This window comes from Erythrolamprus reginae, chromosome 5, assembly GCF_031021105.1.
Source record: "Erythrolamprus reginae isolate rEryReg1 chromosome 5, rEryReg1.hap1, whole genome shotgun sequence".
NCBI classification, from domain to species: domain Eukaryota; kingdom Metazoa; phylum Chordata; class Lepidosauria; order Squamata; family Dipsadidae; genus Erythrolamprus; species Erythrolamprus reginae.
In genome coordinates, this window is record NC_091954.1 from 112,232,583 (window position 1) to 112,248,593 (window position 16,011).

General features: G+C 45.1%; 1 protein-coding gene across 1 annotated transcript in view; it reads right to left on the minus strand.

Moving 5' to 3' along the window:
- Positions 1 to 837: 837 nt before the first annotated feature.
- Positions 838 to 16,011, minus strand: part of EIF4G1 (eukaryotic translation initiation factor 4 gamma 1) — a 174,690-nt gene continuing 159,516 nt past the window's right edge. Inside the window, 10 exon segments of the mRNA XM_070753741.1 lie at positions 838 to 1,325; positions 4,706 to 4,846; positions 7,192 to 7,273; positions 9,308 to 9,442; positions 9,838 to 9,936; positions 11,590 to 11,671; positions 12,715 to 12,730; positions 12,733 to 12,839; positions 15,439 to 15,567; positions 15,569 to 15,609. Coding sequence (XP_070609842.1) covers positions 1,144 to 1,325; positions 4,706 to 4,846; positions 7,192 to 7,273; positions 9,308 to 9,442; positions 9,838 to 9,936; positions 11,590 to 11,671; positions 12,715 to 12,730; positions 12,733 to 12,839; positions 15,439 to 15,567; positions 15,569 to 15,609 — 1,014 coding nt within the window. The 3' untranslated portion in view covers positions 838 to 1,143.

Sequence of the window (16,011 nt, forward strand, 5' to 3'; positions counted from 1 at the left end):
AAAAATATATTTACAAATTCACGTGACCGGTAATTGTATCCTTTTTTCTGTGGGTTTTTTTTTTTTAAGTTTGTTTGCGGTTTCGTTGTCGTTGGCTTTTCGTTTTCCTTTCCATTACAAGCGCGGATGAAGCGGGTCGCGGCCGCCCCTATCTGTCCGCTTGGAGGCGGACGCGAGGTGGGACGGCGAGGGTGCGAAGGGGTGAGGTTGGCCCCAGAAGGCCAAGGCAGCCGCGGTGAGCTTGTGGAGGGTTCAGGCAAGCTCAAAGCCGCCCTCACCTCTTGGCGAGCGAGACGCCGGCAACTCCCAAGCAGCGAAGGTGAAGGTTTGAAATGATTTCTCTTGCGCTTGCAAAATTGTCTTCCAAAGAAAAATCCGTTCTGGAATTGGGGTGGGCGGGCGGCTTTTAGGTTAATTCCAGGCGGTGGAAAACCCCCCTCCCCATCAAAAAAAAAAAGTGGGCAACGATCATAGAGGATCCGGGGAAGAGCCGTTTATGGACAGTTTAAAGAGTTCTATTCTCCAACCTCAAAAAGATTTAATAAGTCTATATTTATATTTTTTTTATATATATATATTTATATAATCTCTATATTTCAGCCATAAAGTGGGAGAAGGAGGGGGGTAGGAGAGAGGGGGGGAGAGAGAGAGAAAGATGGCAGGAGTGTAGGCATTGGGTTGGCTACCCACCCCCTTCCATCAAAGACATGTGTTTCGGGGTGCCTTTTTCACCAGAATTGGGGGTTGCCCCGCTCAGGAAAATCATTCAGGCGCCCAGGCGCGTGCCCGAGGGGGGGTGGGTGGGATTTGAGCGGAGCGCCCACAGCAACACCTACCTCCTTGAGCATCAATTTATTATCGTCAGACACAAACCAATACAGGCTGTTAAAACGAAAACCAAAAAAAAAAAAAAGGAGAAAAAAAAATCCCAACCAAAAAAAAAATAAAAGGAAAAATAAAAGGGAAAGAAAAGGAAAAAAAAAAAGTCTTTATGAGGGCAGGCAGGAGAAAAATTGGCAGAGGTCAGCCCTGCTTGTCTCGTTTTCCCACGCCAGCACCCAAGGGAGTCCAGGCTCCGAGGAGGGTCCGGGGCAGCAGGGCAGGCTCGGTCCTCCCCCGCCGCCCTCCCCTCTTGTGGGCCGCTCAATTGTTGTCGGATTCGTCCTCAGCTTCACGCAACCAAGTGTAAAAGGCTGTGACCGACTTGAGGGCAACACCTTTCCCTTGCTGCTCAGCTGGGTCCTTGCTTGACTCCCACTTGTAGAAGGCGTCCTCTTTAATGACGTCCTCGTCGTACAAGGCATCGAAGAACATTCGGAGGAGATCTGGAAAGCAAGGAGAAGGCAGGTCAGCTCGGGAGGGACCCTTGGCCTGCTGACCCCTGATACCGGTAGTCAGAAAGTTATGACGTAACTTCTGCCGCACAAATCCCAGCGACCGGTTAGGTCCCACAGAGTTGGCCTTCTCCGGGTCCCGTCAACTAAACAATGTCGTTTGGCGGGACCCAGGGGAAAGAGCCTTCTCTGTGGCGGCCCCGACCCTTTGGAACCAACTCCCCCCAGATATCAGAGTTGCCCCCACCCTCCTTGCCTTTCGTAAGCTCCTTAAAACCCACCTCTGTTGTCAGGCATGGGGGAACTGAGACTTTCCCTTCCCCCTAGGCTTATAAAATTCATGCATGGTATGTCAGTATGTATGATTGGTTCCTTAAATAGGAGTTTTTAAATTAACTTAAATATTAGATTTGTTTACATTGTCTTATTGTTGTTAGCCGCCCCAAGTCTACGGAGAGGGGCGGCATACAAATCTGATGAATGAATGAATGAATGAATGAATAAATAAATAAGAAGAGCCATGCTGAATCGGGCCAAAGCCCATCGAGTCCAGCATTCTGTGTCACACAGTGGCCCACCAATTGTCATTTCATTCATTCAGATCTAGGATGTGTTCTTTTGAGTGTTCCCTTTATTTTTTTGAGCTCTGTGTGTGTGTGAGTGCGTGTGTCTTTTTCGCAAACCATCTGCCAGAACGTCTTCAAAATTTAGCCTTCAGGCCTGATAATTTCAGACTCCTTTCTGTTGGCGCTGATCAAAGGCTGCTTCTCTAGGTCTATAATTTCCCCCTCCATTATAATCAGGCACATGTGTCTCGTACCAAAAATATCAAAATCCTGCTATCTGAATACATGATCAAGTGGAGGAGCGTGCAGCTGGTTCCTAAGGTATCGAAACCAATTTATCCCTCTATTGAAGCTTTCTTGTTCTGCTTAAAGGCCCTCGTTTGCTAACTAGCTTGTTGGGGGACGAGGTTTAGGGGGGAAAAAATGGAAACATGGCATTTTTGAAAGGCATATTGAGGTTTGATGGTTTTGAAAAGAGCAACATCGAAGCACTGGGGGAATTTTCTTCTTCCGTTTCCTCTTCACCTAAGCAACTACCGTGTTTCCTCGAAAATAAGACCTGTCTTATAGAAACATAGAAGACTGATGGCAGAAAAAGACCTCATGGTCCATCTAGTCTGCCCTTATACTATTTCCTGTATTTTATCTTACAATGGATATATGTATATCCCAGGCATGTTTAAATTCAGTTACTGTGGATTTACCAACCACGTCTGCTGGAAGTTTGTTCCAAGGATCTACTACTCTTTCAGTAAAATAATATTTTCTCACGTTGCTTCTGATCTTTCCCCCAACTAACTTCAGATTGTGTCCCCTTGTTCTTGTGTTCACTTTCCTATTAAAAACACTTCCCTCCTGAACCTTATTTAACCCTTTAACATATTTAAATGTTTCGATCATGTCCCCCCTTTCCCTTCTGTCCTCCAGACTATACAGATTGAGTTCATGAAGTCTTTCCTGATACGTTTTATGCTTAAGACCTTCCACCATTCTTGTAGCCCATCTTTGGACCCGTTCAATTTTGTCAATATCTTTTTGTAGGTGAGGTCTCCAGAACTGAACACAGTATTCCAAATGTGGTCTCACCAGCGCTCTATATAAGGGGATCATAATCTCCCTCTTCCTGCTTGTTATACCTCTAGCTATGCGTATTTTTTTTTAAAACCCTGAAATAAGCGCTTGGCCATATTGCCATGCACTCAAAAGCCCGATTGGGCTTATTATCAGGGGATGTCTTATTTTAGGGGAAACAGGGTAATGATTTCAGTGATGTGCTGGATTTTAGTCAAGGTCAGGGAATCCTTGAGTTACAACAGTTCGTTTAATGATTGTTCAAAGTTACAATGGCATCGAAAAAAATGACTTATGACCATACTGCTCCCACCCTGTTGGTTTTTCATAAGGCCACCAAGGCCTGGCTCTGCCGACAGGCCTGGGGCCCATGAATTTTAACAACTTTCATGGCCATTTGTATGAATGTTATGTATGCATGTTAATGGGACTATGGTTTTTAATTAAGATTTTATAGTTTTGTTGTTATAATTGACTTCTTTTTATTGCCTTTGTAATTTTTATACTGTTGTAGGATGCCCTGAGTCCTTCAGGATTGGGCAGCATAGAAGTCAAATAAATAGATAGATAGATTAGATAGATTATAGATAGATTAGATAGATAGACAGACACAGACAGACAGACGGACGGATAGACAGACAGACAGACAGACAGTTGGATAGATAGATAGATAGATAGATAGATAGATAGATAGATAGATAGATAGATAGATAGATAGATAGACAGACAGACAGACAGTTGGATAGATAGATAGATGGATGGACGGACGGACAGATAGACAGACAGACAGTTGGATAGATAGACAGACAGACAGACAGACAGTTGGATAGATAGATAGACAGACAGACAGACAGACAAATAAATAAATAAAATAATGTGATCAAAATTAAAATTCCTAGCAACTGGTTCGTATTTATGACCTTCGCTGTATCCCGAGGACACGTGATCACCTTTTGTGACCTTCTGACAAGCAAAGTCAACAGGGAAGCAAGATTCACATAACTGTCGGATTACTAATACAACAACTGCAGTGATTCCGTCAACAACTGTGGCAAGAGAGGTTGTAAAATGGGGCGAAACTCACTTAACAGCCATCTTGCTTAGGGACAGAAATTGTAGGCAATACAGTGGTACCTCAAGATACGAACCCCTCGTCTTACGAACAACTCGAGGTACGAACCCGGGGTTCAGAAAAAAATTGCCTCTTCTTACGAACTTTTTTCGTGTTATGAACGCCAAACCTGAACTTCCGGGTTCGGGAGGCTGCTGGGAAGCCCCCCAGCCCGGCTGTGACCTTTTAAAACAGCCGCGCGGCTTCCCAGCAGCCGCCGAACGAGGAAGTTCAGGTTTGGCGTTCGGCTTCGGGAGGCTGCTGGGAAGCTGCCCGGCTGTTTTAAAAGGTCACAGCCGGGCTGTGGGGCCTTCCCAGCAGCCTCCGAACGCGGAAGTTGGTGGCACAGTGGTTAGAATGTGATAACTTCTACTTCTGCCGATCACCGGCTGCCAGCAGTTTGGCAGATCAAATCTCAGTAGGCTCCAGGTTGACTCAGCCTTCCATCCTTCCGAGGTCGGTAAAATCAGGAGCCAGATTATTGGGGAAAATATGCTTACTGTCTGTAAACCACTTAGAGAGGGCTGTAAAGCACTGTGAAGCAGTATATAAGTGTAAATGGTATTGCTATTTACTCCCTGTCCCGCTTAAGATCATTTTGTGCCACGGAGTAGAAGACTTACTTGCTGGCTGGTCCAGCTTCACCACGAGGGCTTGTAAAGCGTAAAGGGCCTGGAGCTCCTTATCTTCATCGCTCAAGTATTTCTGCAGCAGCTTGGCTCGGCTCTTAATGACAAGATTGTCCATCTGGTAAGGATTTTCGACTGCAGCAGAGGGAGAAAGGGAGAGGTCAGCTGAACAAATGAATGGACAGTGGACAAGTTTTCTGCCTAGCCCCCAAGGACAACACTAGCAACATTCGCAACCCCTTCCCCACAGACCTCCCTTTGCTTCTAATAGGATCCTGGGGGGGTCACGGGGTCCCAGTCCTCAACATGCCTGCTATGAGAACAGTCTATTCCTGTGGTGGCAAACCTATGGCACGCGTGCCACACGTGGCGCGCGAAGCCATCCCTACAGGCACACAAACTGTTGCCCTAGGTCCGAGTCTCCGGAGAGGGGCAGCATACAAGTCTAATAAATAATGATGATGATGATGATGATAATAATGATAATAATGATAATAATAATAATAATAATAATGATGATGATGATGATGATGATGTCCGTGATGGCGAATTTATGGCACAGGTGCCACAGGTGGCACACAGAGCTATATCGGAGGTCATGGAAGACATGGAAGAGCCTTCTCTGTGGTGGCCCCAACCCTCTGGAACCAACTCCCCCCAGAGATTAGAATTGCCCCCACCCTCCTTGCCTTTCGTAAGCTGCTTAAAACCCACCTCTGCCGCCAGGCATGGGGGAACTGAGATACACTTCCCCCTAGGCCTTTACAATTTTATGTATGGTATGTTTGTATGTATGATTGGTCTTTATATAATGGGTTTTAACTGCTTTTTTAGTATTGGATTTTGTTGTACTGTTTTACTGCTGTTGTTAGCCGCCCCGAGTCTGCGGAGAGGGGCGGCATACAAATCCAATTAATAATAATAATAATAATAGTAATAATAATAATAGTAATAATAATAATAGTAATAGTAATAATAATAATAGTAATAATAATAATTAGCCTATGTCAGTGATGGTGGACCTTTTTTTCCTCGGGTGCCAAAAGAGCGTGGGTGTGGGCTATTGTGCATGTGTGTGTGCCCATACCCATAATTCACTGCCTGGAGATGGCTAAAACTGCTTTCCCCCAGCCCCCGGAGGTCCTCTGGAGGCCAAAAACGCCCTCCCAGAGTCTCCGTGCGAGGTAAAAATCAGCTGGTTGTTATACACATGCACGTTGGAGCTGAGCTAGGGCAACGGCTCACGTTCCAGCAGATACGGCTCCGCGTTCCACCTGTGGCACCCTCGCTGTAGGTTCACCCTCACTGGCCTATGTCAACTCCAGCATTCATCCACATCCTAGCCAGTCTTGGAAAAAGCCATTTCGCCCTCCGGGACACTGCATTGAAGCTTCTCTGAAGTCCCGGAATGCAAAAAAAGCCACCCAATGGACAAACCGGAAGTTCAGAAAACACACTTCCACTCTGTTCGTTGTGCAGGGAAGCTTCCATGAAGCGTCTGGAGTGCAAAAAACAGCACAACGGGCAAAACGGGAGTGCATTTTCCCAACTTCCGATTTGCCCGTGGGCTGTTTTTAGCATTCCAGGAACGCTCCAGAGTGCATAAAACAGCACAGCGGGCAAACCGGGAGTACATTTTCCCAATTTCTGATCTGCCCCGTGGGCTGGGGTTTTTTTTTTTTGGGGGGGGGGTGTGGGGTTGGCAATCCGGGGCTTTCAGGAAACTTCCCTGAACCCTCCAAAGTGCAAAAAACAGCACAACGGGCAAACCGGAAGTGTGATTTTTTCTGAACTTCCGGTTTGCCCATTTGGCCATTTTTTCACGTCCCAGGCTTCAGTGAGGCAGGTACGCATGCGTGGGGACGCGGGGGGATTGTGAGTATGTGCAGAGGCGGTGTGTGTGTGTGTACAAATGGGGGTGGTGGTCAGGGAAGGTGTGTGGGCACGGGCACGCATGCTAGAACACACACACACCAACCTCATTTTGGCACGCGGACCAAAAAAGGCTCACCGTCACTGTCCTAGGTCATCCCCACTGCGCAAAACGCGCACACCAACCAGCTGACTTTCATCTGGCCCAACCACGCCACCACCGCCCCCCCCCCCCCCCCCGTCACAAGAGACTCCACGTGGCCCGTTTTGGTTGCCAGGGAGGCTCTGGGAAGGTGAAAAACGGGCCTCCCAGAAGCCTGGGAATAGGCCGTTTCTGGAGGCTTGAGGGAGGCCAACTGAGCCTAAAATGAGGTGCCGGGGGGGTCAGCAGGGGGGGCACGTCTGCAGGCCCAACCCACCACACTGAAGCCTGTGACAGAGAAAAAACCCACCCCAACAGGCGAACCGGAAGTTCGGAAAAACTGAGGGATGGACAGGGGGGCTGCTCCTCTGTAATTTAACCAATTGTGCTGCATGGGACCCCCCAGAATATGTGCCTCCTCCCAAAACCCCCACCCACCTGCCCTTTCATAACAGTAAAGGCTTACAGACTACGGCGGAATGGCACACTGACATCATCAGGGCCCTGATAAACATAATGGAGGAGACCTGTTGTTCGCTCAGGTTTACCTGCAGGAGAGAAAGAGAGAGAGAAATGCTCAAAAATTAGTGGTCAGAAGTCCTTAACTCAGAACAAGTTCATTTAGGAAATTGTTCCAAGTTAAAACGGCAGAGGTTACAACGAGTCCTCAACGTATGGCCAAATGGAGGTCAAAAATGTTGGTTGCTCCTTAAGACCATTGTCCAGTGGGTTTTGCCCCACTGGACGCTCTCTGTATCTCTCTCTGGTTTGCTGAAGTTGTGAAGAGTAATCACTGCCGTTGTTAAATGAACCGTGCAGGTCGTTATGTGAATTTGCTTCTCCCCATTGATTTAAAAGTACATAAGTGCACCGGTGTGCCTTTCGTCCCCTGTCCAATTGTCTTTCCTTTCTCTCACTTATCATATATATTCTCTTCCTTTCATATATCCTCTCCTCTAAGTTCACTTTACCCTTATATATATATTACTACATGTCTATTTTTCTTCCTATGTATTTGTGTATTGGACAAATGAATAAATAAAATAAATAAATAAGCTTATTGGAAACTAGATGGGAAGATTACAAAACAGTAATCACATGACCCCAGTTGTTGTGAATATGAATCAGTTCCCAAATGCCAGAATTTTGATCACGTGACCACGGGGGAGGCTGCAATGGTCATTGAGTGCGAAAAAGTCACCCTTTTCAGTGCCATTGCAACTCTGAATGGTCAGTATCCAAATGGCTGTGTCAAGGATTATCTGTCATGCCTCCCATCAGAGTCTGAATCTGAGAGGGAAGACAAATAGCTGACAGAGCGCGGGAGAGTGGCTTCGTTGGGTGTAAAGGAAATTGGGGAAAGGCAGGCTGGGCAGAGCAGGGGAGAGGTAGAACAAGGGAGAGGGGGTGCAGATGAAGACCAAGGCCCACCCCTTCATCATCCTAGGGCCCGGAGGGAAGAACAGAGAAGAAAGCAACATGGGTTGCGTGGCTTTACAAGGAAGGCAAGGCACCGACTCCCTTAACAAGGCAGACCTGGGGATGGAGTTTAAAGGAGGGGCAGTTGGGAGGGGCCTTTGTCGGGAACAAACACTGAGTTCCTAAAGTGTTGTGTGCCAATGTTTGAACTTGTCAAGAATCCTTGCCTTCCTGTGTGGCATTCTGGAGTGATTATCTGTATTTTTTGCCCCCTGAACTCTTTGGTTGCTTCTTGTTTTGCTAAATAAATTTGGGATTTACTGCCACGCAGCCTTGGTGCAGACAGCGCTGCACTGGAATAATTGCAACCAGAGGTTTGTTTGGGGGAGATTTGGAGCATTATAAGGGCTGGTTTGAACTGCCATATGTTTGTGTTATGGCTGTGCCGTGCCCTGGATCAACACACTATGTGTATGTCAGGCCAAAGCCATTTTAATTGAGGGGTTTTTTTGGCCTGCTACACTTTATGCCATATAAAATGTATTCTTTGCTGTGGGGATTTGGGAGAGGCAATCGCACGAGGGACGTCTGCATGTAGCCATAACAAATCCCTTCTAGATTGTCAAGGTCATCGTTTGTCTTTGCACTCCTGCACCTGCACGGACGGAGATGGGAGTTTCTACCAAGTAGGCAGGTGAATATTGGTCAACGTGATGGACTTAGGAATGTGGGGACAAGGGCTTGAACTGGATGGAGAAACTCCAACAGACTTGAGATTCGGGTTTCTCCCGGATGTGCCAACATGGCTCTGTTAATAAATTGGAACTTTTGAAGAATACTTTGCCCCGGACTCTGATTTAGTTTTGGATGCTATTTGGAACCCTGACACTGTAGTTGATTCTGCCCGTCCTTCCCACTCTGCCTCCCCCATGGAAAAATAAATTATTTACTGGTTAAGTGTCTCTAGTCTCTGGTGCATAAACTCTCAGTGTACACACAAACAGAACGATGGGTCATATAGATCACAATCATAGTTGCATTCATTAATCATAAGATGCAAACAAGTACTAAATCGTAAGATACTACTAAGAGAAGGAAATAGGAGAGATGAGGAGAATAGCAATAAAGCCGCCTACAAACTCCTATCGCAAAGAATTCCTCACCTCTATCCAATCATATATTCTTTGGTTATTGGCATTTTCTTTTAATAGCTTATCTAGTTGTCTGCAGAGTTCTTCAGAGGTGAGCTCTTTCCGACTAGGAGCATCTGAACTATCGCCCATGGTATATTCGACTTTCTGGAAATAGAAACAAAACGGGAGCAAATCTGGTTAGGAGAAGAAATGAGAGGCACCGCTGGATATCCATGGAGGTTCTCAGTCAATCAAGGTGATGATGGTCCCTAAGGTGCTTTTTTTATCCTTTAAAAAAAATAAAATACATCTTTATTAGGGAAGAAACAACAGGAGACAATATTATTTTACTGAAAGAGTAGTAGATCCTTGGAACAAACTTCCAGCAGACGTGGTTGGTAAATCCACAGTAATTGAATTTAAACATGCCTGGGATAAACATATATTCATTCTAAGATAAAATACAGGAAATAGTATAAGGGCAGACTGGAGGTCTTTTTCTGCCGTCAGTTTTCTCTGTTTCTAACATCAACCTTATTACCCAACATTTTTCTCCTTACCTGCTCTGTGATGAATTTATTAATATCCTGGTTCTCCGGCAGGAATTCTTTCCAACTCAGTCCACCTTCTCTCCATAATGTTCCAGCTTTTTTGTGGCTCTAAAGAGAAGAGAGAAAATCTTTGCATCATTTTGCGTGCGGCCTCAAGAAAGGACACGAAGCCTACACTGAAAAAGACACCATAACTTTACACCCAATACATGCACAAACCTGAAATGCAGTGGATTTTGTATTGTGTATTTGGGGCAATAGACTCCAAACAGCATCTATATATAAGGTCTAAAGTACCATAGGTGGGTTTCTTCTCTTAATTCTAGAAGGACAGGTAGAATACAGGTAGGTTTTAATTCACCATCATTTGTTTAATGAATCTTAATGCAGAGGTCCTCAAACTTGGCAACTTTTAAGACTTGTGGACTTCAACTGGAGAATTCTGCGAGTTAAAGTCCACAAGTCTTAAAGTTGCCAAGTTGTCAAACAAAAACTCTGACCCCAGAGTTTAAATCAAAATTCCTTGTGATTAAGGATTAAGTTACAAATGAGATCATTTATAGATCCAAGGACTATACTAAAACATTTGGTCGATAAAATAATGAGGACTGATATGAGAAGTATAATGCTGGTCGATAAAATAATGAAGACTGATATGAGAAGTATAATGGTGGTTTAGGAAAACTATACAAATAAAAAGTGTTTTATAGGGTATTTGCTTAGGATAAACTAAGGGGGAGGGAACTTATGATAAATTATGATTAATAAAAGGTGAATAAGCAAATTTGGCTTAATATTAAAAGGTACTAGAAAGAAAATTACCACGATGAATCAAAATCAAAATTTCTTGTGATTAAGTTACAAATGAGATAATTTATAGATGCAAGTGGACTATATTAAAACATTTGGAATACTGGTCGATAAAATAAAAAAATAAAATAAAATAAAATAATGAAGACTGATATGAGAAGTATATTGGTGGTTTAGGAAAACTATACAAATGAGAAGTGTTTTATAGGGTATTTGCTTAGGATAAACTAACGGGGGGGGGGGGGGGAACTAATGATAAATTATGATTAATAAAAGGTGAATAAGCAAATTTGGCTTAATAATAAAAGGTACTAGAAAGAGAATTACCATGATGAATCAAGATGATAGCGGTTTATTTGGGGGAAGATTTTTTGATATTAATTACTGGATATCCCAGAAGACAAAATTAGATCTATATATATATATATTAATTTATAAGCACAATAATCTTAGGAAAATACACCTGAAATGAATTGTTTTATATATTAAGAATAACAAATGACTGATTAAAAAATATAAAGTATAAGTATACTGTAACATGTATAGGAATATGGATTGATGTGTGGATAGTCTGGAAAAAATAAAAAACTTTTTGCAAAGAAAAAAACCCCTCTGACCCCAATAGTGGTCCTAAAGTCAAGGGCTACCTGTCTATCATCCACCGAGAAGGCCCTGCTATCAACTCCCACCAAACCACCTGCTCCGAGCTCCCAGCTCTTGTCTCGATGTGGAAAGATAGGAGTTAGATGTCGTTTTCGATCGAGTGAACCAAAAACTGCAAAATACGGAGCATCCTAGAAGGTGATTCATCTAAATGGGCTTCTCCTTCCTAGGCGACGCAATGACAGGGACGCATGACGGTGCTAAGCGAACACGCTAAGCGAACACGTGACCCACAACGGTCTTCACAGAGGCCACTTAAGCAGATGGCTGCTAGCAGGGGAAACATACCATTCCTTTGCAAAGTAGGCCCAGGATTTCCACTAATAGAGTTGTGGCCTTGCCAATAGGGACTAGGGGCTTGGCGATCTCCCTGAAAAAAATAAAGGGGGAAAGAAGGTCATGCAACGAACAGGAAGCAAGAGCACAAAACACAGGAGTGTTTATGGAGATTCTCTTTTTTTAAAACATTAGAAACAATACAAAAAAAGCAAAAAAGCAAAACAAAACACATATAAATTGTTAAAACGTTACATCATTAATTGATATATTAATACTTTACCCCCATTGGATTTTCTCACGGCTCTTTCTATCGACATATTAATTACTGGGGTTATTCATCTTATATACTGCTCAAAAAAAATAAAGGGAACACTCGAAGAACCCATCCTAGATCTGAATGAATGAAATATTCTCACTGAATATACTTTGTTCTGTACAAAGCTGAATGTGCTGACAACATGTGAAATTGATGGTCAATCAGTGTTGCTTCCTAAGTGGACAGTTTGATTTCACAGACGTTTTATTTACTCGGAGTTATATTGTGTTGTTTAAGTGTTCCCTTTTATTTTTTTCTGAGCAATGTATATAGATGATAGATGATATAAGATAGATAAGATAAAGATAGACAGACAGACAGACAGAAAGATAGATAAGAGATAGAGAGAGATAATATAGCTTGATATGATACATAATGAGAGGGATGATAGATAGATAGATAGATAGATAGATAGATAGATAGATAGATAGATAGATAGATAAATAAATAAATAGATAGATAGATAGACAGACAGACAGACAGTTTTATATTCTTGTTTTACTTTTTTGAAATTATTCAGTTAATACAAATCTTACATTCTAGGACCATTTATGGAGATTCTCAATGATCCAGATCACGATTGCCCCAAAGGCAGATTGGGACTTCCTTGGTGGTTGTTTTTTAAAGGATTTGCTTCTTATCCAAGAAGCTTCATCAGTTCTAACTTCTAACATTTCTAAATTCCCCAACATTCACTCAGAACTGAAGAAGCTTCTTGGATAAGAAGCAAAACCTTTTAGATGAGAAAACTTTTTTAAAAACGACAACCATCGAAGAAGTCCCTTTGGGACAAAGCGCAGGGCTGTCGCTCAGCTTACCTGAAGAGCTCCTCCATGGAATCCCGCCTTCTCTCAAAATAGGGGTGATAATCTCTGCCAAGTACAGCCATATATGGGGTATGTCAATCTCCATGTCTTCCCCCATCTCCAGGATCTCTTGCAGTCTGGAAGTCAAAAGTCAGGCCTCGTGAGGATTGTGCCAGCTCTGTGATTTCTACCCATGCTCTCAACATTGGGGCTACCTTTGGAAGAGCGTTCGGAAACTACAAATCGTGCAAAATGCAGCGGTCATTTTGCCTTCCTAGGCATGTCCATGTCTCCTGCACTCCGCAGGCTGCATTGGCTGCCAATAGGTTTCCGGATGCAATTCGAAGTGTTGGTGATGACCTATAAAGCTCTACCCTGTTTCCCCGATAGTAAGACACCCCGATTGTAAGACGTATCGGGGGTTTCAGGGGGGTCGGCTAATATAAGCCGTACCCCGAAAGTAAGACATATGTCTTACTTTCGGGGAAACACGGGGGGTATTGCCGCCTCCCTCTCATCTAGCTGCGCGACGCCTCCTGCCCACGTCCGCACCGTCCCCCCTCTCCATACGTCGCCGCGCCGTCCCCTGCACTTGTCACTGGCCGCCTCTGCAAATTTACTTGGGCACGTCCCTACTCCAAAGAAACCTCCCCCCCCCCGCCCGTCACAGAAGGTAAAATGCATATACACTAAAAAAACACATTTTACACAGTTTTTTTAGCTGTCAGTGCCCCTTTAACAATATAAGACATACCCCGAAAGTAAGACATAGTGGGGCTTTTGGGGATAAAAAGAAAGTAAGACACTGTCTTACTTTCGGGGAAACACGGTACAGGGCATCGGGCCAGATTACTTGTGGGACAGCCCTTCTGCCGGATGAGTTCCAGCAACCGGTTAGGTCCCACAGAGTCGGGTTTCTCCTGGTCCTGTCAACTACAATGTCATTTGGCGGGGCCTTCTCTTCGGGGGGGGGGGGGGGCGGCCCTCTGCAATCAGCTCTCCCCAGAGATTCGTACTGCCCCCACCCTCCTCGGCTTCCGTAAGAACTTGAAAACCCATCTATGCCACCAGGCTTGGGTCCACTAGACTTTAGCCCCTGGCCAACGAATGTGATGTATGCCTGTTGTTCGAATGGGAATGAGTGATTTTTAATGGTACCAGGGGTTTTTTTTTTAGAATCAGTTAGTTAATTGGATGTTTATATATTTATATTATCTACCCAGGCTTCATGCTCTGGGGAATTCAGTTCATGATACCATCGTCTTTCGAGACTGAAGGATGCCACTGCAATGCAGGATATTTTATATTGTATATAGTTTATTTCGATATGTTGTAAGCCGCCCTGAGTCCTCGCAGAAGTGCGGCATATAGAGTGGTACCTCTACTTACAACTTAATTCGTTCCGTGACCGGTTTTTAAGTAGAAATGTTTGTAAGAAGAAGCAATTTGTCCATAGGAATCAATGTAAAAGCAAATAATGTGTGCGATTGGGAAAACCACAGGGAGGGTGGAGGCCCTGTTTCCTCCAGGAGATTCCTAGAGAGGCCCCACGGAGGCTTCTCCCTGCCTTTTCCAGCCCTGTTTCCTCCCAGGAGATTCCTAGAGAGGCCCCACGGAGGCTTCTCCCCGTCTTTTCTGGTCCCGTTTCCTCCCAGGAGACTCTAGAGAGGCTCCACGGAAGCTTCTCCCTGCCTTTTCTGGCCCCGTTTCCTCCCAGGAGATTCCTAGAGAGGCCCCACGGAAGCTTCTCCCTGTCTTTTCTGGTCCCGTTTCCTCCCAGGAGATTCCTAGAGAGGCCCCACGGAGGCTTCTCCCCGCCTTTTCTGGTCCCGTTTCCTCCAGGAGACTCCTAGAGAGGCTCCATGGAAGCTTCTCCCCGCCTTTTCTGGCCCCGTTTCCTCCCAGGAGATTCCTAGAGAGGCCCCACGAGGCTTCTCCCTGCCTTTTCCAGCCCTGTTTCCTCCCAGGAGATTCCTAGAGAGGCCCCACGGAGGCTTCTCCCCGCCTTTTCTGGTCCTGTTTCCTCCCAGGAGACTCCTAGAGAGGCTCCACGGAAGCTTCTCCCTGCCTTTTCTGGCCCCGTTTCCTCCCAGGAGATTCCTAGAGAGGCCGCACGGAAGCTTCTCCTGTATTTTCTGGTCTCGTTTCCTCCCAGGAGACTCCTAGAGAGGCTCCATGGAAGCTTCTCCCTGCCTTTTCTGGCCCCGTTTCCTCCCAGGAGATTCCTAGAGAGGCCCCACGGAAGCTTCTCCCCGCCTTTTCTGGCCCCATTTCCTCCCAGGAGATTCCTAGAGAGGCCCCACGGAGGCTTCTCCCTGTCTTTTCCAGTTCGGAGGCTCAGGTTTGTAAGTGGAAAACGGTTCTTGAGAAGAGACAAAAAATAATCTTGAACACCCGGTTCTTATCTAGAAAAGTTCGTAAGTAGAGGCGTTCTTAGGTAGGGGTACCACTGTAAATCCAATAAATAAATAAATAATAATACATTTCCCCGTGCTCGCCAGTCTGTGCCTCCCTCATTCACTGTCCCTTCAGAATGGCTTCGGTCTAAAATGACCCCTTGGTGGCTAGGATATTGACGATTCTTCAGGAGCCCCTGAAAGAAAGCGTCGTTTTGCAGCGACGCTGGCCATCCCCCAGCTCTATGGCAGTGTGTCGTCATCCTCCTCCTCCCCCCAATCCTCCGGCAACCCTTCCCCTGCTCTTCCTGGCGAGAAGTAGCCCACCCCACTCTCTCACCCTTTGTAGTACTGCTCCTTGGAGAGGTGGTTTGCCTTGACCATGTGGTAGAGCAGCAGCCCCATGTGCTCGCGGGCGATGGTGCTTCGCTCTAACGTGGACTCGATGCCATTCCGGACAAAGATGTAGCTGAGTGGGGCAGCCCAGTTCCTGTACACACTGCAGAGCTTCCTGGAGAAAGAAGGGAGGGGGGGGGGAGGCTTCAGGCTACAGATCGTACCATTCCAGACAAGAGGGCTGTGTTTTTAATAGGAAAGTGAACACAAGAACAAAGGGGCACAATTTCAGGTGAGTTGGGGGAAAGATCAGAAGCAACCTGAGAAAATATCCCAGGCATGTTTAAATTCAGTTACTATGGATTTACCAACCACGTCTGCTGGAAGTTTGTTCCAAGCATCTACTACTCTTTCAGTAAAATATTTTCTCACGTTGCTTCTGATCTTTCCCCCAACTAACCTCAGATTGTGCCCCCTTTTTCCTGTGTTCAATTTCCTATTAAAAACACTTATCTCCTTATTTAACCCTTTAACTTATTTCAATGTTTCGATCATGTCCCCCCTTTCCCTCTGAACT